Source organism: Lissotriton helveticus, chromosome 4_1 (assembly GCF_964261635.1).
Source record: "Lissotriton helveticus chromosome 4_1, aLisHel1.1, whole genome shotgun sequence".
Classification (NCBI taxonomy): Eukaryota; Metazoa; Chordata; class Amphibia; order Caudata; family Salamandridae; genus Lissotriton; species Lissotriton helveticus.
Window position 1 is genome coordinate 726,093,386 of NC_136063.1, and position 15,624 is coordinate 726,109,009.

The window sequence follows — 15,624 nt, forward strand, 5'->3', positions numbered from 1 at the left end:
GCAGTGGGGATGTGGAGAAAACTGCTGGGGAACAAGCCAAGGACCACAACAACCCAGAACAGAGTGGTCCACGGCAACTCCCTAATGGAAAGAACAACCCAAGAGGGGCTGGCACCAAAGAAAATGAACCTAGACCCGGAGTCTAAATATTACAGACACTAGGGCGATGCGACCCTGCGGAACGCAATAAAAGGAGGCATATGAGTCCCAGAGGGATACCTACAATGAAAACTCCACAGGAGCGTATGAAGGCAAAGGCCACCAGCCTATACCCCACATAGGGCAAGGGTCAACCCCTGGCAAGAAGGGGGGGTCCTCTTAGCCAAACAGACAGTAAGAGGACTTGAAAACAAAAACAACGCAGCTTTACGGCTATACAGACAATATAGAGGCACCAACCTGCCTCTAATAAAAAACTTGCCGTAAAGGAAGGCCGCAACCAAGAAGAGAGTCAGCCAGTCAGTGGCGCAGCATAATTACGGAAGCCCTGACAGAAGCCTGGATATCGCAGAGTCAGCATGGGACCCAAAAAGATCAATCCCGTCAAATGGCATATCCTGGAAGCTCTCCCGGATATAATCTGGGAAGCGGCTGTTACGCATCCAGGCATGACGGCGCAAAGCCACCGACCGTGCAAGAGCACGCCCCACAGAGTCCGTGGTATCCAGGGAGGAGTGTATAGTAAAATGAGCCATTTCCTTGCCATGAAGGACAAGACGGAGTAACTCCGGGCGCAATTCCTCCAGAAAAGAAGGAAGAAAGTTAGCCACGGAGTCCCAGAGCGCGGAGGACGCATGTGTAAACACGCATGTAGTGTTTAAAGTGCGGATGGCCGCGCTAGAAGAAGCAAAAATCTGTCTGCCACATGCATCCAGCCACCGGGATTCCCGGGTGGGAGGAAACAAAGGCAAAGTGGAGGAGTCTTGTAAACCAACACCCGCCTGAATTACCAGGCCCTGAGCAGCAGGATGGAGGGACAGACAGAGTGGATCCCCCGGGGCAGGACGGTGCCTACCAGCAAGGGCCCTATCAAACGGGGCTCCGGAACAGTACTGTGCCCATGTTCCACGCAGGACTTCCAATAAAGCACTCCCAAGGGGTAGCAAGGGTTCCACTGTAGTGGGCTAGAGATGGAGCAGATCCGTTAAGGGATCAGAAATGAGGAGTACCACAGGAGACAAAGCCAAGGATAGCAGCTGCTCCGGCGATAGTCTGCGCGTAGGCGGCCTCCAACTCAGTAATCACCCTAGGAGGGGACAATAGACAGTTGGAGGCTAATTCTCCCAGTCAATAGTGTAGTAGTTCGTGGCACTGCCCTGAATTTTCCAGAAAGTTTTTGGAGTTTAGTGTGCACTGTAGGGTGTGTATTCCGGTCTCATACACTCTAATAATATGCAAATCTTGTGTCCTTGTCTATCGGGTGTGTATTCCCCCAGGCACAACTCAATCCCAAAGGGTTCCTTGCGGTTTGAAATTCTTCGAAAATAAATTTCAATCTTCAAGTTGATTTACCATACATTTCTTCATGTTTATTGTTTCATTCAAATGATTTCATCATGCATATGCCAGCACTTGTAAATTTATTGAGCGTCCGAGAAAGTGAGCTGGGCGTGCCCTTGAGCGATGAGCCTAGTTTTGGGTCTGACGTGGAGCCTAGCTCCAAGCTCGGCGTCGACGCCGCTCCCGACGTCCGTGCAGGAAGCCGCACAGGGCTATTCATTGACTGGTGGTAAGAGCCTGGCGTCGATCCCAGCGTCACCAGCATCCCCGGTGTCGCCGATGCCGCCTCCGTCATCCGCGCAGGAAATCGCACAGGGCTATGATCTGACTGACGCGGAGAGCCTGGCGTCGAACCCAGTGTCGCCGACGCCACTTCCGCCGTCCACGCAGGAAGCCGCACAGGGCTATGCGCTGACTGGCGGGGTGTGCTAGAGCGACCAGGACGGTATGGGCAACGTCGTCGCCTCGGCTCCAGAGTCGGAGTCAGTGCACACAACCCTGGTCAGGGAAGGATTCCTTCATGCACGATTATTTTGTATAATCCTTTTTTTTTATTGCTCCATAGTATCAAAACTAAGCATTACAACTAAACTATTTCATACATTCATATGATCACAGAATGCCCCCCAGATACACATTCCAATCTTCAGTTTCCTTGCCCGTTTGCCTAATACAAACTTAATACTAAACTAAATAAATTATACATTTTAGCAAGCCAACGCTCAAACGAGGGAGGCTCAGATTGAAGCCAATCAGAAGCAATACACAATTGAGCTACAGTCATTGCAATACAAATCAAATAACTATGCTTAAACATAGGGGTCCCCTTTTCTAAATCTTGCCCAATACCTAATAACATTATAGCAGTAGTAATTTTAATAGGGATCTCAGCAATCGTTGACAAAAAAATTTCAATATCCATCACATACCTAGACAATTTACAGCAGCTAAAAAAAATATGTAACTATCCGCATTATCCCCCACAACGAAAACATTTGCCATCATACCCACCCCCCCATTTAAGCATACGTGCCGGAGTGTAATACAAATTAAAAACAGTTTTGAAAAATTGTGCTTTCAAATTAGCAGATAGAAGAGTTTCCCTAGATCTAACTATAGCTTTCCCTATAGATATATTATGTTCCCCCAGTACAATGGACCATTGGGCATTATGTTTCTCTGAATCGTCCTTCTAAAAGATAATACTTTCTAAAGCACCCCAATTCTGTATAATCCTATTGATAATGTAATGTTTTATTTACACAAGTGCTTTGTTTCACTGCACTGTTTTGTAAAGCACTCCTTAACCCCAAATTAGCTGGATTGAAGCTCAGAACATGCTAGCCATCCACTCAGTAACTCCAAATGAATAGTAAGGGAACTATTTACACCTAATGGGAGAAGAGGGAGGAATCTTAACCAGCAGTTCTGTATTATCCGCATTGTCCGAGAATTTCAACCAAAATGACTGAAAGAAAGTGATCAATAACTAGGCATAACCAAAGAAATATTAGAGAATCTTGTGACACAAAACAGGTCAATCCTATTGATGAGATTAGTATGGTTGACTGATTAAGTAGATTCAGCAAAAAGACCCGGCCACTAAACCCCTCCATTCAAATTTATTCCAGTACTGCTTTTATACCCGATTCAGTGCTCAGCAAGCAAAGACCAAAGAAAAACTGTGCAAGCCATGCTGTAATTATCCATGAAAGATTAATGTTGTCACATTATTATTTTCTCTAGCTGTTTGGGCTCATTAAAGCTGAAAATCGCTCCAAGTTGTTAACATATGTAGGTCAGCTTGTTGCCTTTTCATGATAGGAGACCTTCAGCATTTGTCAAAAGGACAATAACGTTTCAGTGGTCAATGAATACAAAATGGCAGGTGTCAAGCTGGGAAATCACAACTGCCAATGAAATCAGTTTCTTATGTTTGCAGGTTGCATAGCTCCTACATCTCTACGACAGCCAGATCGTTTATAGAGTTCTACATTCAATACATTTTTTTATAAACTGGTGTTTTGTTGTACTTCTGTGTGAATAACTCCTTTCTGGAAAGGTTTATCACAAGTACAAATTTCTCTGAATAACCCCATGAACATTTGTGTTGTAATTCATGCACTTTAAATAAGTTTGTACAAGTTCACAGAGAAGTAGTCTAGCCATGTTAAGTAGATCAAGGATCTGGAACTCTCCTCTCCCGTGCATGAGCCTTTCACACAATGAGAAAATAATCTGTCAACACTATGATCACAAAGAAATTGATAGAGTAAAATTCCTCATTTTACAAATTAAATGCATTCAAACTGTAAAGAGAAAACTTCCATTTTGAAATTACATGTGCAGAGAAAACGCAAAATTTGTAGTAGGCAAAAACATTTAGACATAACCAAATACTTGAATTAACCTATTATAATGAATTATAACTGCTGAAGCCATTTTGGATGTTGACTACACATATTAGGACTAAAAGGGCTGTTTTTACTTTTAAACTGTTGTTTTGCACAACATATTTTTCTCTTTCTTCCCACTGCAGATGCTGTCGTTTTCCAGAGGCTTACAGTTAGCTGATGAACAGGCATTTATTATGTATTAGACGACTGATAGTGAGGTTCTCATCAGGAGGAAAGGATATGGCAGAAAACCTGGCTCGTGGGAAAAACTTTCTTAACTACAAGATTTGTTCAAAGTAACAAGCCAAGAACATGGAGGTGTAAAATCCATTGCAAAAGTGAGAAACTGGGTATTTACCTACTCTCAGAGTTTGCTGAAGACTGATTGGTTTGTGGTAACGGAGAATGGGTGAAATGTTGCAATTAATGTTGTGATGAATAATATTCACATGCGTTACTTAGACTAGGGAGGAGACCCTGCCGCAGAACTTAGGAGGAAACCAAAAATTTGCCTATGCCTCCAAACAATGCAATAATGCAAACACTGAATGATTAGAGATAAACCATAAATTTATTAGTTTATCTCGACAAAACTTTTGTCATTGAATCAATACGTAAGTTACAAAATTCACTTATTTTAGGAGCAGACAAAGAGAGAACCATCGACTTCCTTTCTAGCCATATGGAGATCAATCGAACAATGTGTAAGTATCTACAGTGAACAATTATAAAGCAAAAACATTGCGCTAAATCATACATACATGGACATTAATGAATCAAAAAGAAACTTTTCGAGAAACAGGTAAACGATCACAGTTTGAAAATCATAAATACAGCAACATGTGAGAGCAAGGGTGAATCTTTCAAATATCTTTATTCTTTTTGGAAAACAGTTCCCATGGACTCGTTCCCCGCCCTGATGAAAATCCTGTAAACTACTGGCAGGATTGGAAACGCGTCGGCATTTGACTTTAGGCATTTTGACATTTGAACTCATACATTTGTCTTCACACCAATGGCTTTTGATAGTCACATATTCCACATGGGCTTACTGTGATTTTTTACACAAACGAATTCACTTCATGAGTTAGGGGTTGTTGTATTTGAAAGATTCACCCTTGCTCTCACATGTTGCTGTATTTATGATTTTCAAACTGTGATCGTTTACCTGTTTCTCGAAAAGTTTCTTTTTGATTCATTAATGTCCATGTATGTATGATTTAGCGCAATGTTTTTGCTTTATAATTGTTCACTGTAGATACTTACACATTGTTCGATTGATCTCCATATGGCTAGAAAGGAAGTCGATGGTTCTCTCTTTGTCTGCTCCTAAAATAAGTGAATTTTGTAACTTACGTATTGATTCAATGACAAAAGTTTTGTCGAGATAAACTAATAAATTTATGGTTTATCTCTAATCATTCAGTGTTTGCATTATTGCATTGTTTGGAGGCATAGGCAAATTTTTGGTTTCCTCTAGTTTAGGCCCTGCCTACCCTCCCTCCCATCGGGCCAAGCCACCACTTTGGGTTAATGCAGAACTTAGGAAGCATATCTTAGAGATGCTTGCTGACTTTGAGCTGAGAAGACATTTCTAGCCTCTGCTAAACTCTATTGAGTGAGTGCTAAGGCTTCATGCCTGTGCATTCTTATTCTCCATCAGAAACCTTCATTTGTTTTTCTGAAATGGACACCTTATATTGCATTTTTAAAATAAATACAATTTATGTCCAACCTTTATTAATTTAAATTAGGTATTTTCATTCATGTAACACACATTCTACAATCTATTTGTATTTCTTACCAATGTGATATGTCATCTTATTTTGAAATATAGACTTTGATTTTTGGAACTTGTAACCATAATATCTAAAATTTAAATACTTACTGAACAATTTATGTGATTTCAATTAATTTGGTAATAAATCCTTTTAAGCTAGCTCTAATGCCTGTCTCAATTTCTGTGAAGCCCCAATTAGACTTCACTGTTCAGGATAACTGATAACTGGTAAATGATAGCTCCCTATCCTCCCTCCTTGTCGACTAACAAAGGTCCATAGAGCCAATGGCGGGGGTTATTTGATGATTGTACACGATGTTTGAGATATAAAAATCTCCTCTTCGGCAACACTTTGTAGTGATTTGGCTGAGTTGCTATGTTATTTAAAATAAATGTAACTTTTGTTTTTTAAATGTAAATGTGACCGCTCAAACAGGTACAGCTCTCTTTAAATAAATATCACTAAGTATTTAATGACCTTCTGCATAAGTCAATCAAATGATATTTTCACTAGCAACAATATCTCAAATGAAAAGAAACGTAATGCCAATAACTTCCTCAAAATCTTACTGATTATATGGAACATTGTGTGCAGATAGCTTTAATTTTTAACTAAGCTGAATATTTAACAAGTAAAGTAACTGGATTTGCGAATGCCATAAAACCAGCATTCTTAACTGCACATAATTTGCACAAATAGCTTACTTTGTTAAAAGGTTTCTGCCACTTAGAAGTCACATTGAGAAAAAATAAAATGTAATTATGTCCTCCTAATGTATGTTTTTTCCCGTTTGATGCTCTGAACAACACTACCACGCAGGAACATTTAGCTACCGCTCAATATGAAGTGTGCTTTTATTCACTTTAGACAGAGCCTATTCATCCAATCTCACCTTTACAAGAATGAGAATGCCCTCGTTAGTGACAGGGTCAGTTTCTATTCTGAAGTATCCTTGTTCATTTCCAGAGATGATTGTAAAGTTTGCGAGCCAATTATCAGTGCCCTCTTGATCCAGATCAAATGCTTTCATGCGCAGAACTTCCACATCTGCCGTGTTCTCATCAACACTCCCCTCATACTGAAATAAAATTTATTTTTGTAATTAACATTTTACAAATACAATACAGGCTAATACACTACTTTTTAATTTTGTTAAAAAGCTGCAATTGATGGTGTTCTTTTGAAGAATTTTGAAACCACTTTTAAGAACTAGTAAAAACAATTACTGCTGAACTAAAAATAAAAGACAGAAAATACATGCGGTCTTATATTTTTGATATTCCATCAACACCAACATTTTCAAAAAGCATTGACAAGGCTAACTGGGTGGCCCTTATGTGTCAACATAAGCGTTCATTCTCAAATGCTGCTCATCATACTAAATCCTTCCCTATTAGCTTTACCACTGCTGGGGGAAAGTAGCAAAAACTAATTGCTTTCTATAGAGAATGCATAGAGGCGATAAATTAATGTTGAACAGGGTGGATATCCTTTCCAGATGTACAATAATCCATGCTGCATTCCAATTGAAGCAACTAGTGGAAAGAGTATTGATGAACAATACAGCCAGTAATGTGATTGGATAGTAATTGACCCTCTGGTTGCGGCTAAGGACTATTCTGTCTGTGCTGTTGAGCTTGGCGTAAAAAGGTCAGGAGGCACCGAACACTAAAACTGTTGCTTCTTATCAATAGAAGCAAAACGCATTTGAAATAGCACAACATGCCGCCAAGTACACATAGTGATTTGGATCACACAATGTTAGGAATGAAGAGGGATGAACAGTGTGCCGAAATAGTTTGGAGTTAATGTCTCAATCTGTAATCAGCAGAGCAATATTTAAGCCATCACCGAATAGTGAAGTGGTGAAATATAAGAGTTTCGAAGTTCTTAAATATTTGTATGCGTATGTTAGCAATGTTGTGTTAAAGCCTTGTTGCACATTTCAACTAAACTAGTAAAAACAAGTGACGGCAGAGTTTTTGGTGGAAACCTTCCTTTCTCCACTTAGACTCTTTCAGCAGATTGTCAATGATTTCTGTTGCAATTCATTTTTTCTCAGTATGGGCATGGACCACATGTAGTACCCTTGAATGATGCAGGTTTCTCTAAAGAATGTCAAAAAGGACACTTCCACCTCGTGATCTAAGAGTTATTTTTTTTTCTTTCAGCAACTGCAGAACATTACAGAATTTACAGTGTATGTTACAAAACAGATAGATGGATGGACCAAATAAAAACAGAGCATAGTGAGGTCTGTCTAAAGGCTGTGAAAGGACCACAAAGTAGGAGAGGTGTGTATTTGGACAAGATGATGGTGACGATAAGGAAATAGAACAGGGCCCTAGTGGAGTTGTTATTATTTCAGACCAACGTGTAAGGCTCCTGGGCCTGTCAGAAGGCAGCAAGAGGAACTATGCATGGCTAATATTGCACAGATTATGTTCTTGCTTTCCTTCAGAAAGATGAGTCAACAAACCTTGTTGTTGATGTCACACATCACTTACCTGACCAATGTGCAACAGTGTTCTAGTCCACACCCGGTGACACTATAAATTGCTCTAGTTGGGGATAAAACAAATCTACTTTGCATGGTGAGGGAGGCTTCAGAACTTAAGTGCCAAGGGTACAAACTTTCTTTTTACTCTGATTTCTCACTGGATACAAGCAAGGCCTTTGATAAGTTAATAAGCAACTTCCTACTTTAGGAATCCAATATGCAACTATTAACTGCGCACACAGAGCAGGGTGTACTTTGAAACTGGTAACAAGTACATTGCCAACCGTTTGCAGTTGCACTTGCGTACCTAGGCTGGAAGTGTTGTACAATAGTTATACTTGAGAATTAATTGGTGGTAGTTGACTGTGCTGAGTTCTTTCGGTAATTGGCACCTTCTGCTGTGTCAATTTATGCTTTGTTAAGCCTCAATGATAATTACCTAGACAGGATGGCCCCACTGTAGTACATGTCCCGGTTGCATACCATGTGTTATTGAGACTTGTGTTAAGCGCTATTGTAAACATCACAGTTGATGCGGGGAATGTAGGGTTGTTTACAGGGATTAAGACTAACATTGCCAAATTGGAGAAGGTGAGTTATGCTGCATATACACAATTAGCTACTTGACTATTCCAAGAGACAGTATTCCACAATCCCTTCAGCAATATGCACAGGTCGACATAATTGTTTTAACACTACCCAATGGCTTGGATGGCAGCATTTGTTACATTTTAAGCCCTGAATATAAAGGACATCAACAACTAAATCAAACGAGATAATCATTCAATTACTCATATGAGAAAAAGCGAAGGTTACGTGTTTCCAGGAGAAACACTTTAAGGGGGGGGAGCAAGTTAAAGAGGGCGATTGTTGGGGCAGGGGGTATGAACATCAAATGTCCTCAGCCAGAGGGAACCTATGCCCTCAGCTAAAAGGAACCTAACAAAGCTTTATGAAGGGTGTGGGTTACAGATTCACTAAAGAGGAGCTATGTACAACTTATAAATTGCCATGGCTGTAATTTTGATTTTCCGGATTTTTATTTTAGGTTTGCTGCTGGGACTGTGTAAAATGAGTGATGCTGGATTATTGTGGGCAGGGGGTTATACTAGTGTACAGAGATCCTGCTTTAGTTAAGCCAGTGCACAAAATAACCCCAACACATTTACTGTGATGCTTTGGGCTGCGTTCTAAGAGCTTGTGGATAGTAGGAGGAACATCAGTCCTGCTCATGTGGTATACTCTCATGCTTTGGTCCATGGGAACAACTACTGAATGAATACGTTACTGGGGTTCAAGAGACTAGTATCTGGAATTCTGTATGGAGGCACGCTTCTCAGCTCAATACCTCTTTACTTGGTCTTTTTTCTTGAAGACGAGGTGTCCCATCATTATGTCTGCTGCACTCCGTTTTTTGACGGACCATCACAGAACATATTGCACTGTTTTAGATATACTTTTTGGATACACCTGCCTATACTCATCCACCTGGGGACACCTTTATGTTATATAGTCATCGGATTTCTCTACGGTCAGAAGTGGGCATAAGAAAATCAGTTGAGCAAGAGACACAGTCTGTCACTGAAAACAAATTCTCCAAAGAAACATCAGTATAGAGAAGAGAAGTCTGCTTTGAAAAAAGATCTGGTGATTCTAAGGAGGAGGTGCATTAAGAAAGTTTAGAGAGTATCGATCAAGAGTTATGACAGTAAAACTCCAGATGCACCAAGAAGATGCAACATCAGCTTGTTGCTTGGCTTGGTTACAAGTATGGAAACTGGGCTAATTCATTTGTGGGAACTAAACAGTGCAAAGTATGACATCACATCTGATGAGTCATGCATCTCCAACAAGTTCACAGACTTATCAGGCACTGGGTAGAGTTAACTTCTATGAAGATGAAGCACACAAGGTCATATTGTTAGGCGAATGTAATCAGAGCATGACGGGATTTGTTGAGCAGGCTGATGTTATTATGAAGCAGGAACTTTAGGTATCATTGGTTTTGAGTTGCAACAGTGGTCTGGGAATTCTGCTACTTACTAGCCATGCATCTACTCAGACTTTATATGAAGACGCTGGCTTTTAAAGTGTCTGTAAAGATCATCATCATCATTATTGCCTTTCTGAATCCCACTAAGGGTAAGAGACACTGCTCCTTCTACAAGATTCTCTCTATGATTAACAATGTCACACTGATTTCAACATGCTGATATGATCCCCTTATTTAAAAATCCAAACCAGTACTTGGCATGGCTCTTAGTGGGGTTAAATCAAGTGGCGTCCCAAGAGAAGGTAAGCCAAAAAAGATTAATTCACTCAGTCAGCTGGAAATTAATACATAAAATTCTTGAGTATATGAATCAAGACCTCAGACTAAGATTCCAGATATAGACGCTATGATTGAATTCTGTGCATGTCAGGGTAAGATAGCTTCAACTGAGGCAAGGTTACCTGCTGTCCTGCACCATATTTGCATGGAGGAGGTTTGTACCTATCCAAAACGAGACAATAACAATGGACTATCCATATCTCCAATATAATCAGTCTAATTGTTCAAGGTTGTTCGATCTCATGAGTCAGTGTCTGATATACTGTTTACCGTTTCAAAGTCCAGCCAAACAATATGTTTAAAAGTCAAATACATTAAGTGGGGGGGTTTCACAACATCCGATGTGAAAGGAAAATTAGCGTGTTCATGACCGGTTTCGTTACTTCGCAAACTTTCCAAGACAAACTTCACTCTTTCAATCATGGGTCACATAATGGTTTAGAGGGCGGTGCAAGATCTTTCCTGCTTCCTAAGTCATACAATGGATTGGTTAGTACATAATTTTGGCATTCACTGTTTGAATTTACTTGGGCACCTAGTGGATGATTCCTCTTTAAAGATACTGGAAACATTAATCGACTTGCACAAACTTGTATGTGTACACTTAAAGCACTTTGCTTACTGCAAAAAGCTATTGTTTATTTAGGGAAATTTAACTAGAGACCATTCAGCTTGGTCACAGTTCCCCAACCTGCAGAAATAAGCAATGCTTAGCTTAGAGTCAAACAATTATATCTAAAGAACGCATGGCAGTGCTTCCTAATAGGAGCAGTGTAGTCAAAAACACAAAATTAAGTATACTAAAAGGAGCAGGTACAATGGAATAACTCATCTCAAAAGAAAGAGGTATGTTGAGGACCAAGCTTCATTATGTTTCTAAGAGTTGAGAAATTCACTTGACACCAAATGCATCAAGCAAGCGTTCTACATTGCTCAACTCTAGATTCAATGTTTAAGGATCCATTTACCTGAGCCAATGACTCATCAAAACTGCTGAGCCTTTTACATAGTCATGCACATATGTGGATTTAAAGATCGGTAAATTTGTTTCCTATATCGTGCTTATAAAAACACTGCTACTGTGAAGACCTATACTTCTGCCGGGAAAAAGGGAAGGGACTGGGCAATGACAGGGAGAAGTAGTGTTCTGCAGCAGGAGTGTCAGCCGGATGGGCTGCATTAGGACATTTGCTTATGAGGCTTTTACAGGCCAATGTAATTCAGCATAGCATCATGAAGATAAGTGGAGACATACCAGTTGATGCTACTGAAAAGAGCGTGTCATGCTCAAGATGGCTGTGTGCATTTGCACGCAAGCATATCAATTTGCTAAGCAGGATTACTTTAAAGGAGGACAGAAGACAATGGTGCACGGAGAGAACCCTTTAAGTCTGTCTGTACTGATGATCCTTCAGGATTATTGACCAGTGCAATAAGTCTAAAGTTTAGTAGTTGATGCACTAGACATCAAAATGTATTACAAAGAAAGAATAAAATCAGCTTACAAGTTCATGAATTCGCATATTCATAGACATTCAAATCACAGTATAAACATAAAACAAGCACTGGCATAGCCAATAGGTCTCACATTTGGAACCTTATAAGTATTTAGTTATGCAGCAAGTGCCAAAGGCCAGACCCATTTGCTATGCCAATGCTCGTTACGGTTGATCCTGAGCCCACAATTTAAGGTTTTATCTTCTTTCCTGAAACGGCAGCGCACGGTCAGCGCATCTTATAACGGGATGTGCAAAACGGCTGCATCTGTGACCAAAATCAAGTTGGGTGGCAGCATCACTTTTAAAATATTATCGCAGCCAATTAAAAAGTACTTCCAAAGTTGTTGTCTGAAAGATGCAGAAGTATGCCAGTTCCGAATGGAAACGCTTGTGGCTGAAGGAGTTGTGCATCTCCAAACCCAGCCAGGGCCCCTTCCCTTCCTAAGGCCCCTCCTTGCTGGTAACCAAGCCCTGACCCAGCCCTGTGTGACCCTCGGTATAACCTGCACGCGGCCCGTGGCTTGATAAAAAACATGAAGTCCACCACCCCCCACTCCCGATTGCCTCCTCAAGTGCCAAAAGAAAACAAGTTGTTTTAATGTTAATTCCTGTTAAAAGGGCCTTGGTGAATAATGCCCCAGTGTGTAGCAAACCCAAATGCTGTTTGCATGTCAGCTACGAAGAACAAACAGCCTATAAAATCAAGTTGTTTTAATGTTATTAATTAACGTTAAAAGGGCCTGTGTGAATGATGCCCCAGTGTGTAGCAAACCCAAATGCTGTTTGCATGTCATCTGCGAAGAACGAACAGCCTATGTGCCCTATTCAAGCATTTTTTCGTGGTGAAGGCAACAAGCATTGGCCGCGCGGCTGTGAAAGTGACACGGCAGTGAAAGTGATCGAGCTCGGCGAGCGATGCAACCATCTGTGGTGGGGAGAAGCAGGAGTTGTGTGAGAGAGGAAAGACAGATGGCCGCTGCGAGCATGCACGCTGACATGCATGCAAGCTTGAGGCCACTAAAAGCCTGTGGTGGCACTTTCAAAAGCCGCTTACTAAATGTCTCTCAGCTCATGCGCTGGATCAGGCGAGACCTAAAAAAGTGTACATTCTTCATGTACATGGTGTGGTGATATTTCAGTGCAGGACACATTAAAAAACAAAGCAACAAGATCAGTGATCAACGTTTACATTTAATACGTTGTATTCCGAAACATATTTACCATGTCTTTTTCAAGTACTGGAATATTATCATTGACATCCACAATATCGATAGAGACAGTAGATGTTCCAACCAATCCTTGTGCATTTCCATCGCGATCTCTCACTTCCACGACCAAAGTGTAGGAGCTTTGCTTCTGTATTAAAGGTAAGCAAAAACATTCACAAAATTATAAAGGATCTTGATTTAGAAATCTACTGATGAGAGTAAAATAGGCATTCAAAAAACATGTTTCCTGCATCTGGATATTCATTAATTGAAATATTTCTTCTTGGTGTTCCCTAATCATGCAAATCCAAAGCAGGGGCCCAGGCCATTCAGCAAAATCTATTTCAAGCAACACTCCTTACATTTGTGGGTGAAAAGTCCCACCATACATTGTTCACCAAGCAGAGGAGTCACTTACACTATCTGACAAACCGAATCAGATGGCGAAGAAAAAGGTCAGCCTGCAAATTAAAGACAGATGTGGAGTCATTCCCATCAAGCAACAACCGCTGTGCAAATATGCACAGGGGAAATCTGGGACTAAATTGTAACCTTATACTGATGATGCACTCCCCTTAAAGGTAAACAATATATTTCCTAAAAGGATGGTATACGGGAACCTGGCACTATAGAAGTATGTGGGGAAGAAATCATCCCCAACTTGGAGGGAAGGCAGAATCTGGACTATATTCATATTAATGTCAAAGACCTGCTCTGGACTACTCAATTACCTATCCTCTAAAAAGATGTAAAAAAGCAGGTGCAGCTCGAGTCTCTCCCCATCCTTAAGCCCTTGACAATGTAGTTTAGTTACATCGGACAGAACACCACTGGAGCTAGAAAGGCAGTGTGAAGAGTAATGGAACTTTTGAATTCTGTCTGTACTCTGTCTATACTGCAGTGCCTGCAGGACAAAGAGCATCCCTCCTACTTAAGTAGAGTGAGCTTTGACATCCACATGGGCAAGGACAGATCTAAGAGATTGGAGAGTTCTGCTTGGTGGTAGGTGGAGGGAATAAACCCTAGGCTGAAAGAATTATACTACTTCTTGAGGTGATTGGCATATGGCTGGTTTGGTGAAGCACAGCTCCGAATGAACTAGGAAGTTTACAGCCCTTTTGGTAATTTTATTTATTACGAATTTGGTCTCAAGGAGAAAATTCAAACAAAATAGGAAAACTGTTCCTTATGTGTTACAATGCGGTGACCGAATAGTTACAATGACACATGCAATGCACATCCTGCTCTAAAGATGTTGGCGAGGAAAAGACTGCTTACTTTAGATAAAGCATTTGAAATTAGGAGTGTCGAGGCTGTTGTCTAGAATTCATGAAAGACTGCATGGAGAGTTTCTCATAAGAAGCACAATTTTAAGTATTTTTCCGCTTTTAAAAATAAATACAGACAGGAAACACTTTATTTTCTGTCTGTATTTATCTGTAAAAAAAATCTGTTAAAACGGAAAAAAACGAAGCCTTAATTACAATATAAGTTTCACTTCTTGCCACGTTGCAACTTCCCCTTGTATTACAAAAGTTAACAGATGTTAATCAAGTAGCACAGAGTAAATCCAGAAATATAATTAAAAAATCTCCAACTTTTGATATTATTCAATGTCTAAAAACTAAGGTACATAATAACCAAAAAAGCAGATTTCACGAGTAGACAACTTCTTAAAAACAAGTTATAACAATTTAGCCACTCAACTCAGCTCTGAAATGCATCCCTATTAATACCATTACTTAAGACATTTTTAACCACTTCAATGCGGTGGACAAAATGTCCTATTCTGGGTAAGACAAAGTAGTGTAGACACAATGAGCACACCACCCTGGACAATGCTCGGTGTCTAGTTTTCAGAAAAGTCTTGAATTTGTAGAGTTTATGAGCCTGTGCATAAATACCGCAGCTACCACATCACTAAAATAGGTCAATTTGCAAGGCAAAAATGTTGATGTCCCCACATGGCATTTTGGAGTCTTTCTTGTGGCGAGCTATAGGTCCAGACACAAAAGTGGGGCACCATTTTTACCTGGAGAAGTGTAGGAATACAGAATTGGTAATTATCACTGTAATTCCTCCCCATTACTGGCTGTTTAATGTAAACCATTACAGCACAAGAAAAACATTTTTCAAAATGCCCTCTGCATCACGATATTAAGGGTAACCTCACATTCAGAGTTGTTCAAATAACCACTACTCAAACTCTGTATATTGGGAGCATTTTAAAAATAAGTCGTTTTCCTGCATACCTAGTTTTTTATTAATTATATCTTACCACATGAATTGCTGCATGGTTGTTATACAATGGAATATCATTATATGCTGCATCTCAAATTGTCGGCTCTGTGTATTGCGTGCTTTGGACAACCAATAATCATTAAATATCTCTATCACCAGAAGGGTTT

General features: G+C 40.3%; 1 protein-coding gene across 1 annotated transcript in view; it reads right to left on the minus strand.

Moving 5' to 3' along the window:
• The window catches only part of DSG2 (desmoglein 2), a 486,965-nt gene that overhangs the window by 181,120 nt on the left and 290,221 nt on the right, over positions 1 to 15,624 (minus strand). The window contains exons 7-8 of the mRNA XM_078687378.1: positions 13,230 to 13,364; positions 6,570 to 6,755 (exon numbers count right to left, since the gene is read on the minus strand). Of these exons, the coding sequence (XP_078543504.1) occupies positions 6,570 to 6,755; positions 13,230 to 13,364 (321 nt within the window). The remainder of the gene's footprint in view (positions 1 to 6,569; positions 6,756 to 13,229; positions 13,365 to 15,624) is intronic.